Source organism: Lissotriton helveticus, chromosome 4_1 (genome assembly GCF_964261635.1).
Source record: "Lissotriton helveticus chromosome 4_1, aLisHel1.1, whole genome shotgun sequence".
Lineage (NCBI taxonomy): Eukaryota > Metazoa > Chordata > Amphibia > Caudata > Salamandridae > Lissotriton > Lissotriton helveticus.
Genome location: NC_136063.1, coordinates 77522408 through 77544735, shown reverse-complemented (window position 1 = coordinate 77544735; position 22328 = coordinate 77522408). Strand labels below are relative to the sequence as shown.

The window sequence follows — 22328 nt, the reverse complement described above, 5'->3', positions numbered from 1 at the left end:
TGAGTATTATTAAATCTTTATTCTTTTCCCACATTAACTACAATGACAAGGTTTCTCACCAGTATAAATACTCGATGATTCACTAATCTCTGCTTTTCACTGAATCATTTTGCACATTCGGTGCACCAATAGAGTTACTCATCAGTATGGCCAACAGCCCTCTCTTCATAACAAAGCTTTACTCACATTTTATTTTTTTCACTAGTATGAACTCTGATGCTTCACAAGTTCTCCCTTCTCAATAAATCTGCTTCCACATCCTGCACCGTCATAGGGTTTTTACCAGTATGGATTCTCTGATGCACCAAAAGCCTTCTCTTATGAGTGAAGCTTTCCTCGCCTTCTGTACCTGGATATGGTTTCTCACCAATATGGATTCTCTGATGTACCGACAAATTGTATGTGTTAACAAATCTTTTGCCCCTCAGTCTGCACACTGAAAAGAATTTTCAGCGGTATGAATTTTCTGACGACCCAACAGTGTGCTCTTTCGAGTGAAGCTTTTTCTACATTCTGTACAGTGGTAGGGTTTCTCACCAGTATGGACTCTCTGATGTAGCAAAGGCCCTCGCTGCTGAGTGAAGCTTTTCTCACATTCTATACATGGATAAGGATTCTCACCAGTATGAATTTGCTGATGCTGCACCAGGTTGCCCTTCAACCTGAACCTTTTATCACTTCAGCACAGTGGCAGGGTTTCTCACCAGTATGCATTCTCTGATATCGCACCAAGCTGGATTTCATAATGAAGCTTTTCCCACATTCAGTACAGTGGTAGGGCTTCTCACCAGTATGTCTTCTCTGATGCTGATGCAGGCTGTACTTCAAAATGAATCTTTTCCCACATTTGGTATATTGATAGGGTTTCTCACCAGTATGGATTCTCTGATGCTGCACGAGGTTGCCCTTTACACTGAAGCTTTTATCACATTCAGAACAGTCGTAGGGTTTCTCACCAGTATGGATTCTCTGATGTATGAAACGCATTTCCTTCTAAATGAACTTTTTCCCACATTCTGTACATTGAAAGTGTTTTTCACCAGTATGGATTCTCTGATGATTCACCAGCCCACGCATCCTACTGAAGCTTTTTCCACATTCAGCACAGTTGTAGGGTTTCTCACCAGTATGGCTTCTCTGATGTTGATGCAGGATGTATTTCATAATGAATCTTTTCCCATTCTGTATACTGATAGGGTTTCTCACCAGTGTGGATTCTCTGATGTAGCAAAAGATTTTTCTTCTCAGTAAAGCTCTTCCCACATTCTGAACAATGATAGGGTTTCTCACCAGTATGGATTCTCTGATGTACAAGCAGTGCACTTGCTTGAGTGAAGCTTCTCCTACATTCTGTACACTGAAAGGGTTTCTCACCACTATGGATTCTCTGATGCCGCACCAAGTTGCACTGGACACTGAAGCTTTTCCCACATTCTGTACAATGATAAGGATTCTCTCCTGTATGGATTCTCTGATGTACCAAAAGCCTTCCCTTCTGAGGGAACTTTTTCCTACATTCTGTACACTGATAGGGTTTCTCACCAGTATGGATTCTCTGATGCTGCACGAGGTTGTTCTTTGCACTGAAACTTTTGTCACATTCTGCACAGTGGTAGGGTTTCTCACCAGTATGGATTCTCTGATGCCGCACGAGGTTACACTTTGTACTGAAACTGTTGTCACATTCTGCACAGTGGTAGGGTTTCTCACCAGTATGGATTCTCTGATGCCGCACCAAGTGCCACTGGACACTGAAGCTTTTCCCACATTCTGTACAATGATAAGGATTCTCTTCTGTATGGATTCTCTGATGTACCAAAAGCCTTCCCTTCTGAGGGAACTTTTTCCCACATTCTGTACACTGATAGGGTTTCTCACCAGTATGGATTTTCTGATGCTGCACAAGGCTGCACTTTGTACTGAAACTGTTGTCACATTCTGCACAGTGGTAGGGTTTCTCACCAGTATGGATTCTCTGATGCTGCACAAGGCTGTACTTTGTACTGAAACTATTGTCACATTCTGAACAGTGGTAGGGTTTCTCACCAGTATGGATTCTCTGATGCTGCACAAGGCTGTACTTTGTACTGAAACTGTTGTCACATTCTGCACAGTGGTAGGGTTTATCACCAGTATGGATTCTCTGATGTACAAGCAGTGCACTTGTCTGCATGAAGCTACTTCCACATTCTGTACATTGAAAGGGTCTCTCACTAGTATGGATTTTCTGATGATTCGCCAGACTTTGCTGCTCATTGAAGCTTTTTCCACATTCAGTGTATTTGCAGGGGTTCTCACTAGTAGGGATTCTCTGATGTATGATTAGTGTGCTCCTCTGAGTGAAGTGTTCCCCACATTCTGTGCACCAACAGGGTTTCTCATCAGTGAGGATGCTTTGGGGACTTAACATATTTATCTTACGACTGAAGCCTGTCCACATTTAGTACAGATAGGGTTTCTCACCAGTATGTATTCTCTGATGTAACAGTGTGCTCTTCACAGCAAAGTGTTTCATTGGTAAGGTTTCTCATTCCATACACTGATAGGACATATCCTCAGAACAAACATTTTGATGCCTGTGCAGCAAAGAGCCAGTAGTGCAGCTTTTCTCAGGTTATGTACACTGCTATGTCTCTGAATACGCATTCTCTGGTAATTCACATGATTTCTTTGGTGAGTGAAGCTCTTTCAATCCTCCTTACAATGGTATGTTTTCTCAAGAGTACACAAATATGGTTTATCGCCAGAACACAAACTCTGTGGCACATATAGATAAAAGCTCTAAGTAAACATTTCTCACTCCGTAGACTGATAATTATTCATGGTATGGAGCTTCACACTGTCCACAAAGATCAGCTCTGTATGAAGTTCTTGCTCAAGCTAGTTCAATGTTTTACCCCAGAACGTTTTGTAGAGTGTGTATACATCGCAAGCTTCCATGTAGATGTTTTCACAGACTCTTCACTCTGATACAATTTTTTCTTCTGGTGATGCTGCTCCGGACTTTTTTGGTGCAGGGGAAATGCTGGTCTGTTCATCAGCTCCTTTGGTTCTGTGATTGAGAAACAAACGTCAGTGAGGTTGTCACAGCCAGGTTGCTTAAAGATTGAAAAGAGGGATGAGGAAGGAGTTACTGTGAAGACAAGAGAGGCATTGACAGAGGAATACTGCAGAAGATATGCTGAGGTTTGAAGTCAAAGTTAGAGCCTTAAAAGACAATACAGTGTCCTAGTTTCAACTGCTGAATTTGCAGGTTAGGTGGACACTGCTGCCAATCCTGATCACAACAGCCCAGTTTCGAGGTACAGCCTCTTGAAGTCTGGAGCCCCTTGAACATGACACTTAATTGGTTTCCAGGTCAAGTCCAGCACCAGTAATCTCACCTAACTTGACAAGTGACTTTAAGGACCAGTTGACCCTGTGAAGGTTCCTCCATTCATTGAGACCCCAAACAGCAGTCAATTGGAAGCACAGTTTGAAGGATGGCATGCTGTGTAAATGCTCTGGTTGACTTTATGAACTACCATTCCATAAAGCAATGAATATTTGATTAATTTTCTGAGCACATTAGCAGTGCTTCAAATACATCAAAGGAGCTTTCTCATATCACTCCCACATTACAATATACTAAAGCAAGTCAGTCCTCTCCTACGCCACCAGAGGAGCTATGTGAGAATATTCCATTCCAAAAAAAAACATTTTAAAAACCCAGACATACGTTTCTCCTCCTGTAATCCTGGATGATTATGCAAGACGAGCCTCACCTTCGAACATGCTATTACAATCTGAGCCAATGGCAGCGGTCTCACTTATGGTCTTTCACCTTCAGTCTCCCATAAGGACTTCATCCCAGTAAACGCTATGAAACACCTGAATCCTTTTTATTCCTCAAACAAGAGCTTCTTTTAATACTGCATAGTTGCTAGCACAAGGACACACTTGTTTGGGAAAAACACACACCTCAAAGGACTGATAATCAGAATAATTGGCATCCCAATTTTCTACCACTTTAAATACTGGAGAAGCTAACCCAACTTCACTGATAGAAATACTCCACTGGACCACTATTAAATGGGGATTTTCCTCGATTAACTAGTTGACCCTTGCTCCAGGTGGGCCACATGAGACTTCTAAAATATAAGAAAAACAACCTCAATGTAAAGTTTCCAATACAAAGAGGATAGCACAAGAGGTCCGACCCACAGCAGGAAAGAAACTCCTACTTTCGTTGCAATATACTGCTTTAATGCCTTTCGTGAATATCATTATTCAAGTCACTGCTGCTACCTTTCTGTAGAAGGAGTAGCCTAGTTGCTCTGGGAGCCATGAGAGAGAACATTTTCATAAACAGAACGTGATTTAAACTTTGTTTTACCCTGGAGGGAACTGCACCAGGCTCCATCCAAATTGCCACTTTATGTGTTCCAGGAAAAACCTATGGTTATTATTATGGTTCAAGAGTGTCAAAGGTGATCCAATTCTGGCTTTATTAGTTTTGAACAGTCTAAAAAGTGCCTTTTTGCTTCCTTGTTGTGTTGCTTATTCAATCCTCTGACACACACATTTTACCAACAGAGATTCACAACAGTTTAAAAAGCAATTAAAAGGAGAGTAGGAATTTCGATCCTCCATTCTGTGCGTCATTACATTAGCCACATTTGGCACTTGATTAGTCCAGGTGAGGCTGCTCACTTAGTTTTTCACACTAAGCATTCACCTTCCAAACACAACACTCACCCATATCCACCACCAGTCACAATCAACCACTACCTTTAATCTACCAGCACTCTTCCTCAGTACTAACTACTCGTCCCTCTCTATTTGCCCATCATGATTGGGGTTTTGTGAATAATGCTCATTGGTTATCAGAAGATATGGCATCAGTCCCTCACAGGAGATTAGATGTACAGTGGTATTTGTGGTAATAGCAGGGCATGGTATGGTGGTGGTGCATTTTATAGTCAGGGCCACCAGAATTAGGCAATTGTGTGGCTGCTGCATTTTATATACAAGTATACAACTGCTGCATTTGCCAGATAATCCAACTGCTACTGCATAATTCTCACAATTTATTAAAAAACATTAGTTTCTAGCTCAAACTGTTCAAAAGTTACTAAAGGTGCAGTAACAAGCATCCCTGCTCAGTGGAAGGCCCTTTGCAAAGGTTAACTGGTCACCGTTCTGTGGCTTATGGCTATGTTTGGGTGTTAAACTGGTACTAAGGAGGTGCAACCTATGCCCAGACCGTGTTAATAAGTGTAAAAATTACAAAGTGGAACTATCGGAAAATATAACACATTACGCCGCATAATTTGCCTTTTCTTGCTGCATAATCCTGCTGCATAATTTGGTCCTCTCCTGTCACATAATTCCAGTGGACCTGGTTATGCTCCTGAAAAATATTATTGGTGTATTACAGTATTTTTTTGATTTTTAAATGCTTGTTTTTATCTTATTTCAACACCTAAGTATAATGTCACTTTAACCTTTGTTGTTTTTAGTGAATTTCTATGTTTTTTTTAAACGTGATCGAAGAGTTTATTACCACTACCAAACTACAGTGTCACTTCAACCTTTGGATTTTTCACAGACTTCTGGGGGATTTTAACGGAAAGGAAGATCGAATCGCAATAGCTCAGTACAATGTCAATTTAACCTTTGCTTTCTTGTGAACACATAACTACTTTCACTGAAAACATGCGTTATTGAGGGATGAGGGGGGGTCATCTCAAAAGATGGCTGTCGGAGTGAGGCTCCGTGAAATCAGGTCTTGCTACCTGATAATCATTGCCACCCTGCCCATTTAAACCTTCAAAGTGATGAGGATCACATACATCTAAGCCTGACACACAAACAGCTCTAAATCTGGCATTCTCGAAGCTTCGTCCTCACTTTCTTGTGTATAGCCATCCCAAACATGAGGCACGGATGCTCCCTGCATGCACCAATTTCAAAGAATTGTAGGGCTGTACAAGAGAACATTGTAGTGTTTAATACCTCCATCTGCTGAAGAGGGGATACAGGCCCACCCATGCCAACACTGTCATATAGCAATCAGGTGGTAGCGCTGGAGCCTCTCTCACTTTGTCCTCCTTCCGGTTTGCTGGCATTTTGGCGAGTATAACTGAGGACTGAAGAAGCAACAATTCACATTTATTCTCTGCATGCCACACCTGCAAATAGCTAAGCTATGTTCTTCGTCAGCAGTTCCATCAAACTCTGCTTTTAAGTGTGGCTCACGGGTTAGAGGAGGCAGACCTGGAAGCAGAGGTCAGCCCGGGACCAGGGTTCAATTCCCGGCTCGGCGGGGTCTTGAGTCCTAAAATGTCCATGGACTTGACAATTCTCGCTCCAGTGCCTACTCGATTCACGGGTTCACACTCTGCGACTCTGGGCAATAGCTTGCTTAATCTCCACAACGGCCCCTCGTGGCGGGATGCCTGGCTTTCACCTTGCGGATACCCTGCCGGGGTTATCTCACAGGGGAATACCAGGACGGGTTCCCTAAGCAAGCGCTTAGAAACCGCTTGGTGATTTGCGCTATATAAATTCCTGTACACACATTCCACTGCATTTCTACTTTACCTCGGTCTCAGTGTTCTCCTTTCAGATTACCTGATCCCTGATGGGGAGGACAGATCCCTCCTCCTTCCTGGTTGAGTCTAACTTTGTAAGACCTCCAGCTTGGCTTATACAACTGGATACTTGCTCACCAGCTCCAATGCTGCCAGATATCACAGACTTGTAAAGCAACGCTAAGTGGTTTGCAAACAAACAAAAGCAGCGCTAGCCAATCTGGAATGATCATTGTTAGAACTGGGGGTCTCTAGTTGCCAATGGTATACACCTTTGTCCAAATAGGGACCCTTGCTTCTAAGTCAAGATAAGGGGATTACACTACTAAATAACGCCTGCTCACCCCCTTGGTAGCTTGGCACGAGCAGACAGGCTTATCTCAGAGTGTTAAGCATTTGTGAATATACACAGTAATACAGTGAAAACACTACAGAGGGACACCACACAAGTTTTATAAAAGTAAGTATTCTTTATATAGACTTAACATAAGACCACAAACTACTAAAATCCACAATACTGTACTTAAGATTGACTTAAAGTTGGTAAAAGTTGCTTAGTTCAAGTTGGTGATGAATGCGACACAGTTCTCACAAAAGTACCTGGATGTGTAACACAAAATAAACATAAGGCTCGCAAAGAGAGATGCGTCGGTTCCGTGCTCCGGGGGAGATGATGCGTCGCGCCTCAATGCTTGCACAGAGTAGGGGAAGCGCTGTGATCCTTACCCGTATGGGAGTGATGCATAGTTTCTCAGCCTGCAGCTCGGTTGCGAAGCGCAAGATGGCGCCTCGATGCGATGCGACAATCCTGGTGAAATGCGAGAAGATGGCGCCCTTGATGCTACGATGATGCGTAGACGCCCTGGCAGCCTTGTGATGACTCTGTAATTTGGAGCTGCAACAAGCCCTGTGACACACTTCTGCGGCGATGCGACAGCAGGCAGCTTCGACCAAAACACACTTCATGGGAGATGCGGCAGCGGCACGCTTCTTCTCGTTGCGTCGCGCTTCCAGAAACACGCAGGCTTCTGCAGTTAGAATTACCAGCAAGGAAATTCAGAGGGGAGCTGGAGATGAAGTCTTTTGTCCCTGAGACTTCATCTGGAGGCAAGCACAAATTTAAGCCCTTGGAGTAACATTCTGCAAGATGATTAAAGTCCTTTACAAGTTCCTTCTCCTTACCTTGGCACTGAAGAAACCACTACAGGCCAACCCAGCAAACAGCACACTGGCAGAGGGGCAGTCCAAACTCCTGCATCTTCCTTGGTTCTTCTCCTTGGCAAAAGGGTTGTCTTGCTCCCAGAAGTGATCTAAAGTTCTTGGGTCTGGGTCCTACTATTTATACTGCTTTTTTCTTTGTTCTTTGAAGGCAGATGGGCCTTTGCCCAGTCCAGACCAGTTCTGGAGCACTCTGTTAACACAACTCCTTCTTTCCTTTTACAGTGCAGGGCAGAAACATCAGACGCCCCAAAGGGGATGGACCCAGCATTGTGGAGGGAAGGCACAGCCCTATTCAGGTCCTAGGTGCAACTCCTCCCTCCCATCTAGATGCAGATCTCCCTATTCACCACTGGGCTGACTCATTCTGTCTCCTGGAATCCCCAAGCCCAGTCACTCAAACTCCAGACAAGGAATACAAAACCTAGCCGAGGCAGGCCTGGATAGTTAGACAAGAAAATACATACTTTCTAAAAGTGGCATCTTCAAACACAGAATATTAAAACCAACTTTACTAAAATATGTATTTTATCATTCTGAGTTCAGGTATTACTAAATTCGAATTTCTACCATGTTCCCTGAGTCAGTTAGGATTATAAAATGTAATAATCTAACTGCCCATTCTGGCTTAAGGAGAACAGGTAGCCTTGCAATAGTGAAAAACGAAAATGGCTGTAATTTACTATTAGGTAATGCCACACACACCAGGGCATGTCCTACCTTATACTTACAATGCACCCTGCCATTGGGCCTACCATAGGGGTGTCTGATATGAAGAAAAGGGAAGGTTTAGAGACTGGCAAGTGGGTGCACTGGCCAAGTCGACATGGCAGTCACAGACTGCACACAGGCCTTGCAACGGCAGGCCTGAGACACATTTTACAAGCTGCTTCTGTGGATGGCACAACCACTGCTGCAAGCCCACCAGCAGAATTTGATTTAAAAAGCCCTGGGCACACATGGTGCACAGGACTAGGGTCTGACAAGTAAATCAAATACCCAATCATGGAACCACTAAATAGTACATCAATTTAACATAAGGAGCACTTGCACTGTGGCATTGAATAGCAATGGCACAGTGCCCAAAGCATATAACCAGCAGAAACATATCAAAAACAGAGGAGGCAATCAGTACAAATGGAAGGGAGACTTACGCCAATGATGCCAGGTCTAAAACATCCACCGCACGTTAACCAAATTTATTAACAACTGTGAGCTTTGCATCATCACAGTGTCAGCCATATTTGAAAATCCGATATCTTGTGCCCATTAGTCCTGACCAGAACCAAATACTCTTAATACGGTAATTTTACTGAGCTTGACCTCTAAACTAAAAGAATCTGCACACTTCTGCCATATCTCCCTCTCCTTAATCATCTGAGTTGAGAATGACAGCCACCACAGACCCCTCTTTCCAGATAATACATACATGTTAAAACATCAGCCAATAGTGGCATGTAGCACGAATACTCTATAGCTAAACCCGGCCTGCTGAAATGTTGAAGTAGCACTATCCACATTGAATCTACCATCTCTCAGCCGCTCCAAATTCAATCAGAAACTTTGAAAGAAAGTCTACAAGTACTCCAGCTACGCACTGGCCCCAGTAACACCTAAGAGTCAAGTTGAACGAAACAATGGGTGCCTACTAATTCTACAGACTCTTCCAATCTTCAGAAGAAATGTAGCAACTTTATTTGAAGCACAACATTATGTATAGCAATGGTGAACATCAACACCCAAGAAAAAAACCAAAGTAAAGAAGGAACAAATCATGGTTCCAGCATCTCACTTACAAAAAGAAGCAAGAGACAAGTAACTCTCTCAAAACCAGAAACCAATGAGCTGCATCTAAATTAATTGTCAGTTGCAAAACAAGTGGTGAACCCTTGTTATCTGGGATAATGAGTGAAGTCGGATCATTGAAGTCTTTCCTGACATTAACCTCAGGTGATCTGCAAACAGTAGAAGAAAACTCAACAACAGTGAACATAAAATAAATGAAATGAATACAAAATAGAGCATTTGGAATTGTTTTGCCTGGAGGGCAAGAACTTAAATTCAGTCTACAAGCTCGGTCAAGCCTAGAAAGACTTACAGAAGGGGAAAATGAGGAACAATGTGAGTATAAATTGCATACGTTGAGGAAGAGAAAAGAGGAAGCAATCTCCATTCTAGCCAGCTTGTTAACCAAACTACTGGTTATCCTAATAGAACTTCTCAACATTCCATTCACCCACTGACAAGGCCCTCTAATCCGTATTCCAATAACCCAAAACCTAGGAGCACAATTATATACTGGGACCACATGTTAAGAACCACTGATGTAGAACATACCCAAGCCTCCATGATTCTGTAAGCTGCAAGTAAAACAAGCAAAAATAACCTGGGGTTACCGACAAATCTAGCACCGCCAGAAAAAAAGATGCAAGACTAACAACGAAACACAATCACATAAAATATGGCATCATCCAACATTTTGACTTCTGTGGACCACCCCTCTCTAAATCATTATTGAAATCCAGGGAGAAAGAAATTAATCTAAGAAAGTCCATACTCAAAGAACATTATACTGGGAGTGGATTGTAACACTTACATTAATGCTATCATGTACACAAAACCTACTGCAATGTTCATCATAAACAAAATAAGTTTCTTCTAAAGTTGACTCACAGCAAAAACCTTGTTGATGTAAGGCACACAGCTAATCTGACAAAGCAAGAACACACCTTTTTCTCCATTGTTCATAATTCCCACCTGAGGACAATTACTTCCAACATCAAAACACTTATTTAACATCCTCACTGATGTCAACTTTGGATCAATAATTCTATCAGGTTATACTCCAATATCACTGGTATTTGACAACACACCTGTCGCTGTTTACGTCTCCAGTTGGCAGTTAAACAAATATTGCTGAACAATTCCCTAATACATTTTGTAATATTAATGACACAGACATTTAAAAAAAGACTATTTTAGGGTGCTCACAAAGCAACTCTTGGTAGAGAAAATACAGCGTTAGACACGAAAACAAAGCTATAGATTATCAAAGACTCTGAAACCCTACTAAAGAAAAGTAAAAAACCTAGAAGATTGGCACATTAAGGACATATACCATTCTACCAAGTAATAACTGCTGAAACTGAATTTAACAAGAGATTTACATATGTTGCTGACATCATCCTCCGTGGCATCAAATTGTGATGAAATATTCGGGGGATGAAAAAGTGAAACTCCTGGCTACCTTCCACAAGGTTAAGAAGGAAAAAAGCTAAATAATCTGCTACATGCATCAACAGAAGGAATTGGAGATTGCATGAGCAATTTGCGAGTACCAGTAGGTACTCGCAAATTGCTCATGCAATTTCAAGGGTGTCAAAATGACACCCTGTTGCACCCCTGAAATTGATCTGTGCACATATGTTGCACACAAACATGTCCTAAGGGCATGTGTGTGCGCAACATGAAACTTTGAAAAATGCACAAAAGTCAATTTTTCAAAGTTTTTACAAATTACCATGAAGTTCAACTTCTATTAGCAAAATCGCTAATTTTTTAACTTTAATGCATTGCATTTAAGGAATCTCAATTTGGGATTCCTTAAATGCAATCGCAATTTAAGGAATCGCAATTTAGAGATTCCTTAAATTGCGATTTTTGCATTTGGGATGCATCATCCCAAATGCAAAAATACCGGTCGCATAGGGGCAGATTCTGAGAATCTGCCCATTTGCGAACGGTTTTTCCTTTGATGCATGTGCCAGAATATCCCTTAAAAGATAAATAATGGAGTTTAAAATCTAAAGATAAAAATATGATTACAATCTTCAAAGATGTTTAAGAAACCTTATAATACACCAGTGGAAAATAAAATGGACCATCGTAGAAGATTTCAAGAAGTTTGTTTCACCTGTCAGGAAGCAACAGAAAGAAGTCAAAGATAACAGACTTCACTCCTGCTGAACGTGTGCCTTGATGCCGGGTCACCCCAAACTTTTTGCTTTCACTCCTCTTGTTTTTTAACCAGTTTTTCTTGGCTTTCAGGACTCTGTGCACCTAACTACTGCTAACCAATGCAAAAGTGCTTGTTCTCATCTAAACATGATGAAATTGGCTCACATCCAACTGGCACATTTAATTTACTTGTACATCTCTAGTAATGTGGTGCTCTATGTATTCAGGGACTGTTATTTAAATGCTACAAGTGGGCATTCAGCATCCATTGTGCCACCCATTAAAGTAGCCTTTTACAACAGGTGGGAAGTGGAGTTTTGACTTTTTAAAACATATAGAACCACTGGGGCGGGCCCTAAAAAGTTCATAGGGCAGGGTGCACTGTGTCTAAATAGTAAAACATGTGTTTCACAATGTTACATGTTCTGGTAGTGAAACACCCCTAAATTTGTTTTCACTACTTTAAGGGCCATCTCTCCCATTGAATAACATTAGGTTCCATTATTACATTTGATAAGTGATACGTTTTGACAGTGAGAAGGTAGGAATTTCATGTTTACACACTAATGAAAAATTATTTAAAATCCTCTTTATTGTCAAAGACAAATTTTAAGTCATGATTCAGAAAATTTCACTTTTAGAAAGCTTGCATTTTCATAACCTAACGATTTGGTGCCTGCTGCCAGAGTCCTGGGTCACATGACCCTGCTACTAGGCTTTGTGCATTCCTCCCTGTGAGACAATAGTGCTAAGGGGTGAGCAGGATGGGTCATCCTGATAGAATGAATGGGTGCGGAGCGGTTCCCTAACCTACTTGGACTACAATAGGGGCTGCCTCGAGCACACTCAAAAAAACATAAAACCATCCAATTGTCACCCCAGGCTTCTTGGAGCCTCCCTTCAACCCAGGCTACCTGAGTAACTCCAAGGGTAAGTTGGTTGACCTGCTCTGAGCTACAGGGACCCAACAAGTTCGTGAGGCCTCCCTACAACTGGCCCTACCTGAACCTGCAACTGAAACTGGTTTGTGCCAAGCAACCACAGAGTTAAGCAAAGGTTAACTTAATGGCTTTTGTGGTTCAGAATGACAAGGATTGTGGTTGTTGCCTTAGTGGGGCTTCCACCCCCCTCAACTAGTAACTGAATTTCTTAAACGATCACTCGAAAAAGACTTTACCATTGGTGACAAAACAGTATTCAGAAGCTGACAAAGAGGGCTGTTGGCTAGAAAGGCTTCCATCCAAACTTTACCAAAAACTTCAAGATACCCTATCTCCTAGAGTTCCTTAATAATTTCATATACCATACCACACCACACCACATCATCTGGAACATTCACCAAAGCCACTATCATATTGACTCATAAGGAGGACGGAGATCTGCAACATTCTAAAAAGAACCAATCTTTATAGGTAATAAATACGGATTAGAAAATCATGGCCAAAAGTCTTGCCACTCACTTAATCCTGAATGTTCCCTCCTTTGTCCAACCAGAACAGTGAGGTTTCATGAAGTGCATTTCCTCTGCATCCAATGCTAGAGTTCTTACCAACAATAATTCCAAAGCAGAGATTGATGAACAAAACACTTGATATGATATAGAAATGGATGCAGAGAAATCCTTTGACAAAGTAGAATGGTCATATCTGGTCAAAGCCTTGGAGTACCATAACATCTTTAAAACTTTCACACACTATGTTAAAACCCCCATGCCACTCCTTAAGCCTCAATCCTCGCCAATGGAATGCTGTGTGAGAAATGCCCAAACACTGAGCAGATCTATGGACTGCAGCAACTAACAGTCTGTCAAGTAAATGTGTACCAACTACCTCTCCACGTAATACGTCTCTGATATATACCTATGATATGATGAAGATGAGTTTTTATGAAACCTGCTGGTTTCCTTGTAGCACTTACAATGTACATGATTTTCTTAATTACTCTTTTCATGTTCTTGTTGATGTCTCTGCGCAGTGGGGCACCTTTGATCACGCAAGAGCTGTATCAGCTACTTAATAGTTGCTAGCATGGAACTCTGCCATAGCGATGCTCATATTAAAAAAAAAACTAAATTCAACTTAGTGTAGACGATCGGAATAATTACCACCTCCTCTCCCACGATAGCCATAAATTCTGGTGAACCTGGTCCTAGTCCAGTTACAGAGATTCAGTGACAGAATTATGGCATACTTTTCAAATGGGATTTTCTTGCTGACCGTGGCTTCTGGGGGATCTCATGAGGCTTCTAAATGTAAGGACAGAACATCAACTTAGAGCATCTGAAAAGAAGCAAACTTAGGGCCACATGTACATGAGGATTTACCGGTTGCAAACAGAGAATCAGACCTGTGTGACACCTAATGGCCCTTTGACATGTATTAACTCTAGTTTGTGAATCGGTACCCTATTACTGAATCACAAAATAGGGTTTGGAAGTCAGTTTTAGGAAGGGGTGTGCGAAGGGTGTCCCTTCCTAATAGCAATTCGCAGTGGGATGTATGAATGTTTTGCAACCGGAATGCAGTCGCAAAGCATTCGCATTTTACTGCCTACTTCAAGTAGGTGGTAACCCAGTCACAAAAAAGGAAGAGGTCCCCAGGGGACCCCTTCCCTTTTGAGAACAGGAGCAAATAGGATTTTTATGAGTAGGCAGTGGTCCTACTCTTCATTTTTCTTGTTGAAATGCATCTCGTTTTCCGTTAAGGAAAACAGGATGCATTTTAAAAAATAGTTAATTTATTTAAAAGCAAACGCAGACATGGTGGTCTGCTGTCCCCAGCAGGCACCATCACTGTGTTTTTAGCGGTTCCCAATTGATCACAAATTAAGACCTGCATCATGAATATTAATGAGGCAGGCCCATTTGCAACCCACTAAGATTTGCAAACAGTATAAAATTCACTGTTGTACATCGCATTTTGTTACTTGCTCTTTGTGAATCGCAAAAATTTGCAATTGGAACTCACAATATCTGGTGGTTGTGCATGTGGCCCTTAGTCCTGCTATGCTGCTTGATGAGTGAGGTAAGACCTACAACAGGAAAAAATGGTGGTGTGCTGCTTTGACACACTTCATAAATCTCTTTACTTGAGCAACTAATGCCCCCTTTCTGTTGAGGGAGTGGCCTGGTTCTTTTGTAGAGGAAAACATTCCATGAGAGTCACCAGATGTATTTTAATTGACTTCACAGGAATCAGTCTCCAGTGCCATCAATGTGGAACTTTCTGCTCACCTAGGAACAGCCTCTTTTTTTAAAGCTACAGGAGACAGAAGATGGTCTAATTCTAGTGTTATCTTTTGAGGGTTCGCTTATTCAATCCTCCCAGAAGCATTTTGCCAAAAGAGGTTCCTGACACTTAAAAAGGTATTAAATAAGAGTGTATATTTCTTCCCTGTATCATTGCATCAGCTACACTGAGCATCAACCTGGGATCAATTAGGCATCAACATCATGTGGTAAGCCAAGTTCAGACAACTTGTTTAGTAAAGGCGGATGCAAGTTCTTCGTACTGAGCAGTCAAATCACCACTGCATTCACCTTCCACCCTCAGCACTCATCTTCATCCACTACCACTCACAGCTATCCACTACAATTCACATTATCCCTGTTCCACTTTTCTTTAGGACTAACCACTCTTCCCACTCTCTTGACCTTCCTAGATCAGACTTTTGTTGTGAATTCTCAAGGATGCCAACAGATACTGGCATCACTCATGCTTGGAAACTTTGTGGTTCTGAGGTAGTGCTATCCAAGAGCCCCCAAGTTCCTCGTGGGAAAAGAACTGTTTCTTTGCAAAGGCTTCTGCACACTGCTTGGATAGGGGTTCCAGTGGTATGTCTCTGAATATCCAATAGGGTGTGATTCCTTTCAGCATAGTGTACTATCAGTTTCTATGTGGATATATAGCACATAGTATGCCACCCTCCCTAGCTAGGAACTATGTTTATAAAATATAGAAGGTTCTTAGGCTTGAATAGGGGACCATACCTCCAAGATCAGCAGAAGTGAATCACATGCGGATCTGCAATAGCTCTCGGTCTCTCTGGAAATGGGCTTCCTTTCAGAGTATCTAAATCATGCATGCAGTGTGATATTAAAGATGCCAGGATTCCAGCTAGCTGCAGCTGCGTGCATGTTATGTCTAGTGCATGAGAAGATCAGCCTGAACAACACTGAACATTGTTTTGATAACCTTGGAGGCTTCAGCACTCACTGTGCAGACTAAGATCGAACTGTAAGTCTAGGGACGTTGAAAACAAGCCATTCTCATGTGAAGCAATTCTCACAGCCTAACTTACAACAACAATTACATATAGTGTTGTGTGCAAAAGCAGCAAAAAGGTAAAATGGAGTTTAAACTTGTAATATGCCTATGCTAACATAGCAATGTGCGCAAGTAAGGCTCAGCCCTCACTACACACGGAACAAGAAATACTGAGACGTAGGCCAGACAATCTCTGCTCGCATGTAGGCTTTATTCCTAAATAGAAGTTCTCTTTAAAGATGCCAAAGAATAAATATGGAAAACTAAAACACTACCCTAAAGCAAAAGTTAACAATCTACTTGTTGCTTCACAGGTCCACAACAAGAATTTAACCACGTCCAGTATCCAGCCCTCCTCCCGATATTTCTAATTTAGAACTTGATTGTGAGTTAAATCACAAATTATTATTAGTAAATTGGGAAGTAGATCCCTTGCGTCCCTGCGAAACCTTTATTACGCCAGTACGAGCAAGATACGGTAAGAGACTGCGTAGTAGCTTGGGGGGTTGAAGGGAGTTCAGCCCATTTCTCTGCCTGGCAAATTACGATGTGCTATCCCGCCGGCATAACATTGGTGGGTAAACCTCCACAACTCGGTTGGGGGTTTCAAATAAATATATAGAGGTAGAATGTTACCTCATTCTTTTTCCACTTTCATTTCAGCAATGAACGCAATCGTCTAAGTCCTTCCTATGCTGCTGCTACTTAATCACAAGGCAAATCAACCTAGTCATTGCCTAAATCGAAGGTAAGCTTCTTTTTTACTTGTTTTCATTTGAATTGTCTGTTTTGCATTAGCTCTGTATGCCTGCTCTTGTAAATCTCTCCCACAAACAATATATTGCGAATGTGTATTACATATGTGTGTAATGTTGGCGGTGTAAAAAATGAGTTTTTTTCACAATAGCCGCAAGCTGCCGTCATGATATTGGACACACAAAAATTTACATCAATCAAAAAGTGTCTATACAGGTGTGTTTAATTTTTTTCGTTAACTAAAAATTATAAACAAATGAATCACATTATTGGAATAATTTAAATGGAATATAATGTTTAAATCAATGGGCATTTGAAACTTAAATAATTTCATATATTTAAAGTCAGATTTAAAGTAATTTTCTCTTCAAAGATACCACACAGGGCCTCCTAGACTTTTTGTTTTTTGGCGAGGAGTAGAGGACACTCATAAAAAATATGGAGGTCGTTGACTTTGATGAAATCACACCTAGGACATTTAGGAGAGAAAAGTGGAGAAAACTTGGCTATCTTAGCAGGAGTGTAGTATAATTGATTGAGGACAAAAAATGGTTCTTTTTAAGATTCTCCTGCTTAACATACTTATATAACAACTTCAGAGAGGGTTCATATAGATCTTCAGAACAAAAAGTAAAGTTAGGCAACAACGCAAATATTTAGTGCAACAATACACGCAGTAACAACCAACTACCGGATCTTCCTTGGTTTCACAGGAAAGAATCTTTATTTGTTTTCGTCACACAGATTGGAAATTGATGTTACAGGACAGCCAATGCGTTTTTGCCCCACAGGGGGCTTCCTCAGGGCACGTTCCACAACTGTATACACATGGATAGATCTACTTGTTGTTCCAATTCCAGTAATAACTTGAAGCTACTTTATCAAAATTGCAATGTGACACTCCTGGCCAAGGTGAAGTCTACAGGAAATCACTTCTGGCAAAGCATTTTGTAGAAAGGATTCGCATACACTGTGTTTCTTGTATCAGAAGATGATAGTTTGTATAAATTGCACAATAAAATTTCCAAAGGTCAAACGAGCGCAAGGAGTCAATACGATGGTTGACACCCACTAGGCATAGCGGTCCAGCCTCGTTGAGACCAACGTCTATCCCCGTCAATCCACGTCGACCTCTTCACGAAAACGCACAAATATAGATCTTCAATGTCACATTCCAGAGGTACTGGATTCCATATTAGATATTGTGAGGGGCAGTCCTTCTCCTCCGCCTCTAAAGACTTTTTATACCATTTGGAGATTTCCTTTCTCTTAAGGTTGACATCTTGAAAGTATTTCTCCACCTCCCAATCTCCATGTATTTCCCTGTTCTCTGCTGCAAACCAGGAGGTTAATTGCTTGTATTTAAATCTAGATAGGCTGTTTCCAATCCTGGCTCTTAAAACCTCCCATGGATAAACCCCCTCTGATGATACCAACTCCGAACATATAGCAATACCCGCTCTTTTGATTGATGTTGCAAGCCTGTACTTAAGGCATTCCGGGGTCCCAGGGGATTCCCAGATTGGGCAAACTCGGAATAGTACCCTATCCCCAATCTTCTTCTGACCATATACCACAAACTAAGAGCGGCCTCCAGTACTTTCAGCCACACTTTAAAGTATCTTGGTGCCCCAAATTTATATAGGAAGCCCTCTTCACCATCCAGCCCTATCATTTCAGCCAAAAGTCTGCCCCAAGATGACTCATCTGGTTTCGTAAGCAGCATCCAGATATTTTTAAATTGAAAAGAAATAAAGTACAACTTAATATCCGGAAGGGCCAACCCTCCTTTAATAAGCCTACGCCTCAATTTTTTCCGAACCACTCTGGCACCTTTATAGGCCCAGATAAAACTCATGATTTTACTTTGGATTTTACTAATATGTCAATTTCTGGAAAAGTAAGGGGGATGGCATTAAAAAGATATGTTAGTTTAGGAAGAATAATCATTTTGATTAAGTTTACCGTGCCATACATAGTTAAAGGGAGGTTCTTCCGCCTAGCTAATAGGTGGTCCACTTCTTTTATGGTCCCAGTACGTTTATCTGTGGAATTTTCTTAATATCCTTGATGATTATTATACCTAGATATTCAAATTCTTGGCTTGTTCTAGGCCCCCCCTCCCCCCAGTTGTCGATGTTCCATCACATCACCTTCGGTTTTGGTAGTGTTTGCTAGATAGCCCAACAATGATCCAAATTCCTCTAGCAAGCCTTCTACCCCCGGTAGTAGCACCGTGGGTATATCGGTATATAACAGCAGATCAACTGCATATAATGTGACCTCTCTGTTATATTGGTGAGATTTAAAAGGTGTAATCAGAACATCTGCCCTAATTGCTTGTGTCAGGGGTTCTATGTACATATTAAATAGAAGAGGAGAAAGGGGGCAACCCTGACTTGTTCCTCTGAAGATATTAAAGCATGACGTTAAAACCCTGTTTACTACAATTCTAGCAGAAGCCCCGTGATAGCAATTTATCAAAGTCTGAGGAAAAATGGGCCCAAAGCCCATTGCCCTTAACACTTCCCAAAGATATATCCCACAAACTCTATCAAGCGCCCTGGCCGCATCTAATGCTATCACGGCCAAGGGCTCGGATCGGACTATAGCCAGATCAATATCGCCAATCAATTGTTGCGTTTGTTCTTGAATATATCTTTTAGGAATAAATCCTTTCTGGTCTGTGTTAACTGTGGAGCGATTTTGACCAATCTCCCTGCTAGAATGCTCATAAAGATCTTATAATCGACGTTCAGCAGTAGGGGGAACATGGCGGCCGTCAGCTAAGCGGCTGCTGGCAGACTGTCCTCGGCGTGTTCCTGACCTCTCTGAGGGGTTTCCTCGCACTCAACAATGGAATGAATTGTTAGCCCTACCTTATCGATGCTTTGGGGTGACTGGTGCCTCTTCTATTTGTTGAGCCTCACTTTCTTTCCGGGCCCAGTTTCCTGCTCTTCTGCTCCGCTCGTGGATGGCTCCGGAGCTCCGGGGAAAGACGCCGGCGCTCCGTAGAGTGGCCAGAGAGTGGCGTCGAAGTAGAATTGCCTGCTACCTGGCCCGGGCTTCGGGCAGTAGAGTCAGCACTGGAGCCCTGCTGAGGAGATCAGGCTGCGAGTGGCTCACGGTGGGGGGAGCAAGCTTATAGTCTAAATAGTACGAAGGATTCCCCGAGGTTTGTTGGGGCACACAAGTGGGATGGGGTGGAGAGAAAGAGGTGGGAGCCCGGGGTGGGGAGCCCTGGGAAAAAAAACATCAAGAATTTCCTCCATCACCTTTTCAGTTTCAGGCGGTCTGTTTCGGGTTTTTTCCATTAGGTATAGAAACACAGGGAAGGCCTCTTACAGTAAGTGAGATCTTGCAATGGGAGTTGGCGAGCTAAAATTCCTCCCGTGGAATATCAATGGGTTGCGATGCCTCGAAGACAAAGATTAGCAATGAAATATTTGGAGCAATGACCCGCCCAAATATGTCTAATCCAGGAGACTAATTTGAGCAAACTGGAAAGTAGTTCCGTATTTGCAAGGTATTCATGGACAACATACTTTTGCGCCTCCGGACCGACAGTCCACTGCAAGGGAGTGGCTATCCTAATCAAACAAGGGGCAGGGTGTACAATCAAATCAATAAAAACTGATCAATCAGGGAGATGTTTTTTTGTAGTAAAAGATTTTATTGTAGTTTTGGTTAGACATGATCTCAAAACAGTGCACGTACAACAGAAGCACAATACAATGATATCGTCCACAGTCACAGTACAACATAAATGCCAACCTGATCAGTTATAAAGAATGCCAAAAAAGGACACACATTTGCAATGCAATCAGTCTCGCCTTTGGGACCTTATAAGTTTTTAGCTATGCAGACAAAAAGCTTTCTGCATTGAAACTGTGATATATGTTTTGGGTTATTGTAAGGAATACATTCCAAATATTAACTTGTGAAGTTTTTGATATCGACAAGTGGATGTTTTTAAATTGCTTGAGCTACTTGAAAGAGCAAGGATACTTACAAGTAAACACAAACAAAAGCAACAATAAACTCCATGATAAGAACATCGGAGTCACTGAACCATTCTGCAAGAGAGCGTTTCTATGCTCGAAAGGACTTACAGTAGCATTGTAAATGTGAGGAATAAAGGGGTGCAAAAGTTAAAAGCAGGGCCCAATTAATAAACGTCACCCTCCACACACTTTAGGGCTCATTAGGATGGCGGACGGACTTGCGTCCGTCCGCCCTCCTAGAGGAGGAGGGACCATCCGCAGGGGGCTGCGGCGGTCCCTCCAGTGCATTTAGGATGTGACCGCCAGGGTGGCGGTCACATCCTCTATCTTTAACATTGCGGCGGGTGCAGCTTCAAGCTGCACCCGCCGCAATGTTAAAAATGCATACATTGCATTTGTATGCAGAAAGCAGCAGGCACCGCGCGGTGCCTGCCGATTTCTGCATACAAATGCAGGGGGGTACCATAGGTACCCCCCATGTGCACCCCCCACCCCCCCTTCACCTAGGGGGCCCGCAACGGTGAAGTTCCACATGCTTTTCCACGGCGGAAAATCCGCCGCGGAAAAGCATCTTTTCAAGCCCATCCTAATATGGTGGACGGTGTCTGAGAGACACCGCCACCATATTAGAGCTTTTCCGTCGCGGTTGTAAGCCAACCGCGGGGGGAAAGCTGCGGACGGAAACCAGGACCCACCAGCCATCCTAATGTGGCGGTGGGTCTTTGGTGAGTCCGCAGAGGATTTTCCGCATCCTCTGGGCCGGCGGTGGCTTCCGCCGGCCCGGAGGATGCGGAAAATCCTCCATCATAATAAGCCCCTTTGTGCCGAACGTTTAAAACAACGGGAGTCTAAATGGAAGAAACGTCTGCATCGAACTCGCAGAAGTGGTTGACGAAAGAGAAATATGGACACAGTCACATTCCTGCCTCGAATGTATCGATGGTGGGAAAGAATATGGACACAGGATAAAAAAAAACACATGGAAATGTACCTTTAATTCTAGGATGGGCTTACTTTCATTACAGTGAAATAGGCAGCGTAACTACATTTTAATCAGGGCAGCCGTTCTCCTCTGCTGCTTGTAATGCAGCCGGCCAAACCTCAGGCACGTGGAAAGTGACAGCAGAATTATCTATGAGCAGCCACATTAACAGGATAGAAAGTGGATGAAAACTATATGTACTGGGGTCCTAGACTGGAGAGGACGGAAGAGAACGACTTATTAGAATGAGGCCTGACCCAAAGAGACGAAGAAGAGAATGGCCTACACACTGTTCAGGGTGCTAGAGCGTGCACATTGAGGAGCTCTCCTCCCCCATAGACACACAACTGATAAACTCCAGCAAGACAAAAGTGCATTGAAGTTGACGATTTTACCTCCAACTACTCGTAATGTTGGATAATACACAGCTTCAGGTTCCAAATATAAGCAGTGGCTGTCAGCATCTTGGTCCGCACCCGGAACCGCGGCGAGGAGGTACTCATCTCGCAGGTCGCGCTATCAGCTTTGTGCTCAAACTTCTGAGAACACACATCAATGTGTGATCAAAATA

The 22328-nt window shown here is 42.4% G+C and overlaps 1 protein-coding gene across 1 annotated transcript in view; it reads right to left on the bottom strand.

Moving 5' to 3' along the window:
• Positions 1-22328, bottom strand: part of LOC144827878 (uncharacterized) — a 256770-nt gene continuing 234442 nt past the window's right edge. The window contains 2 exon segments of the mRNA XM_078686043.1: positions 1-1180; positions 1182-2439. Coding sequence (XP_078542169.1) covers positions 658-1180; positions 1182-2439 — 1781 coding nt within the window. The 3' untranslated portion in view covers positions 1-657.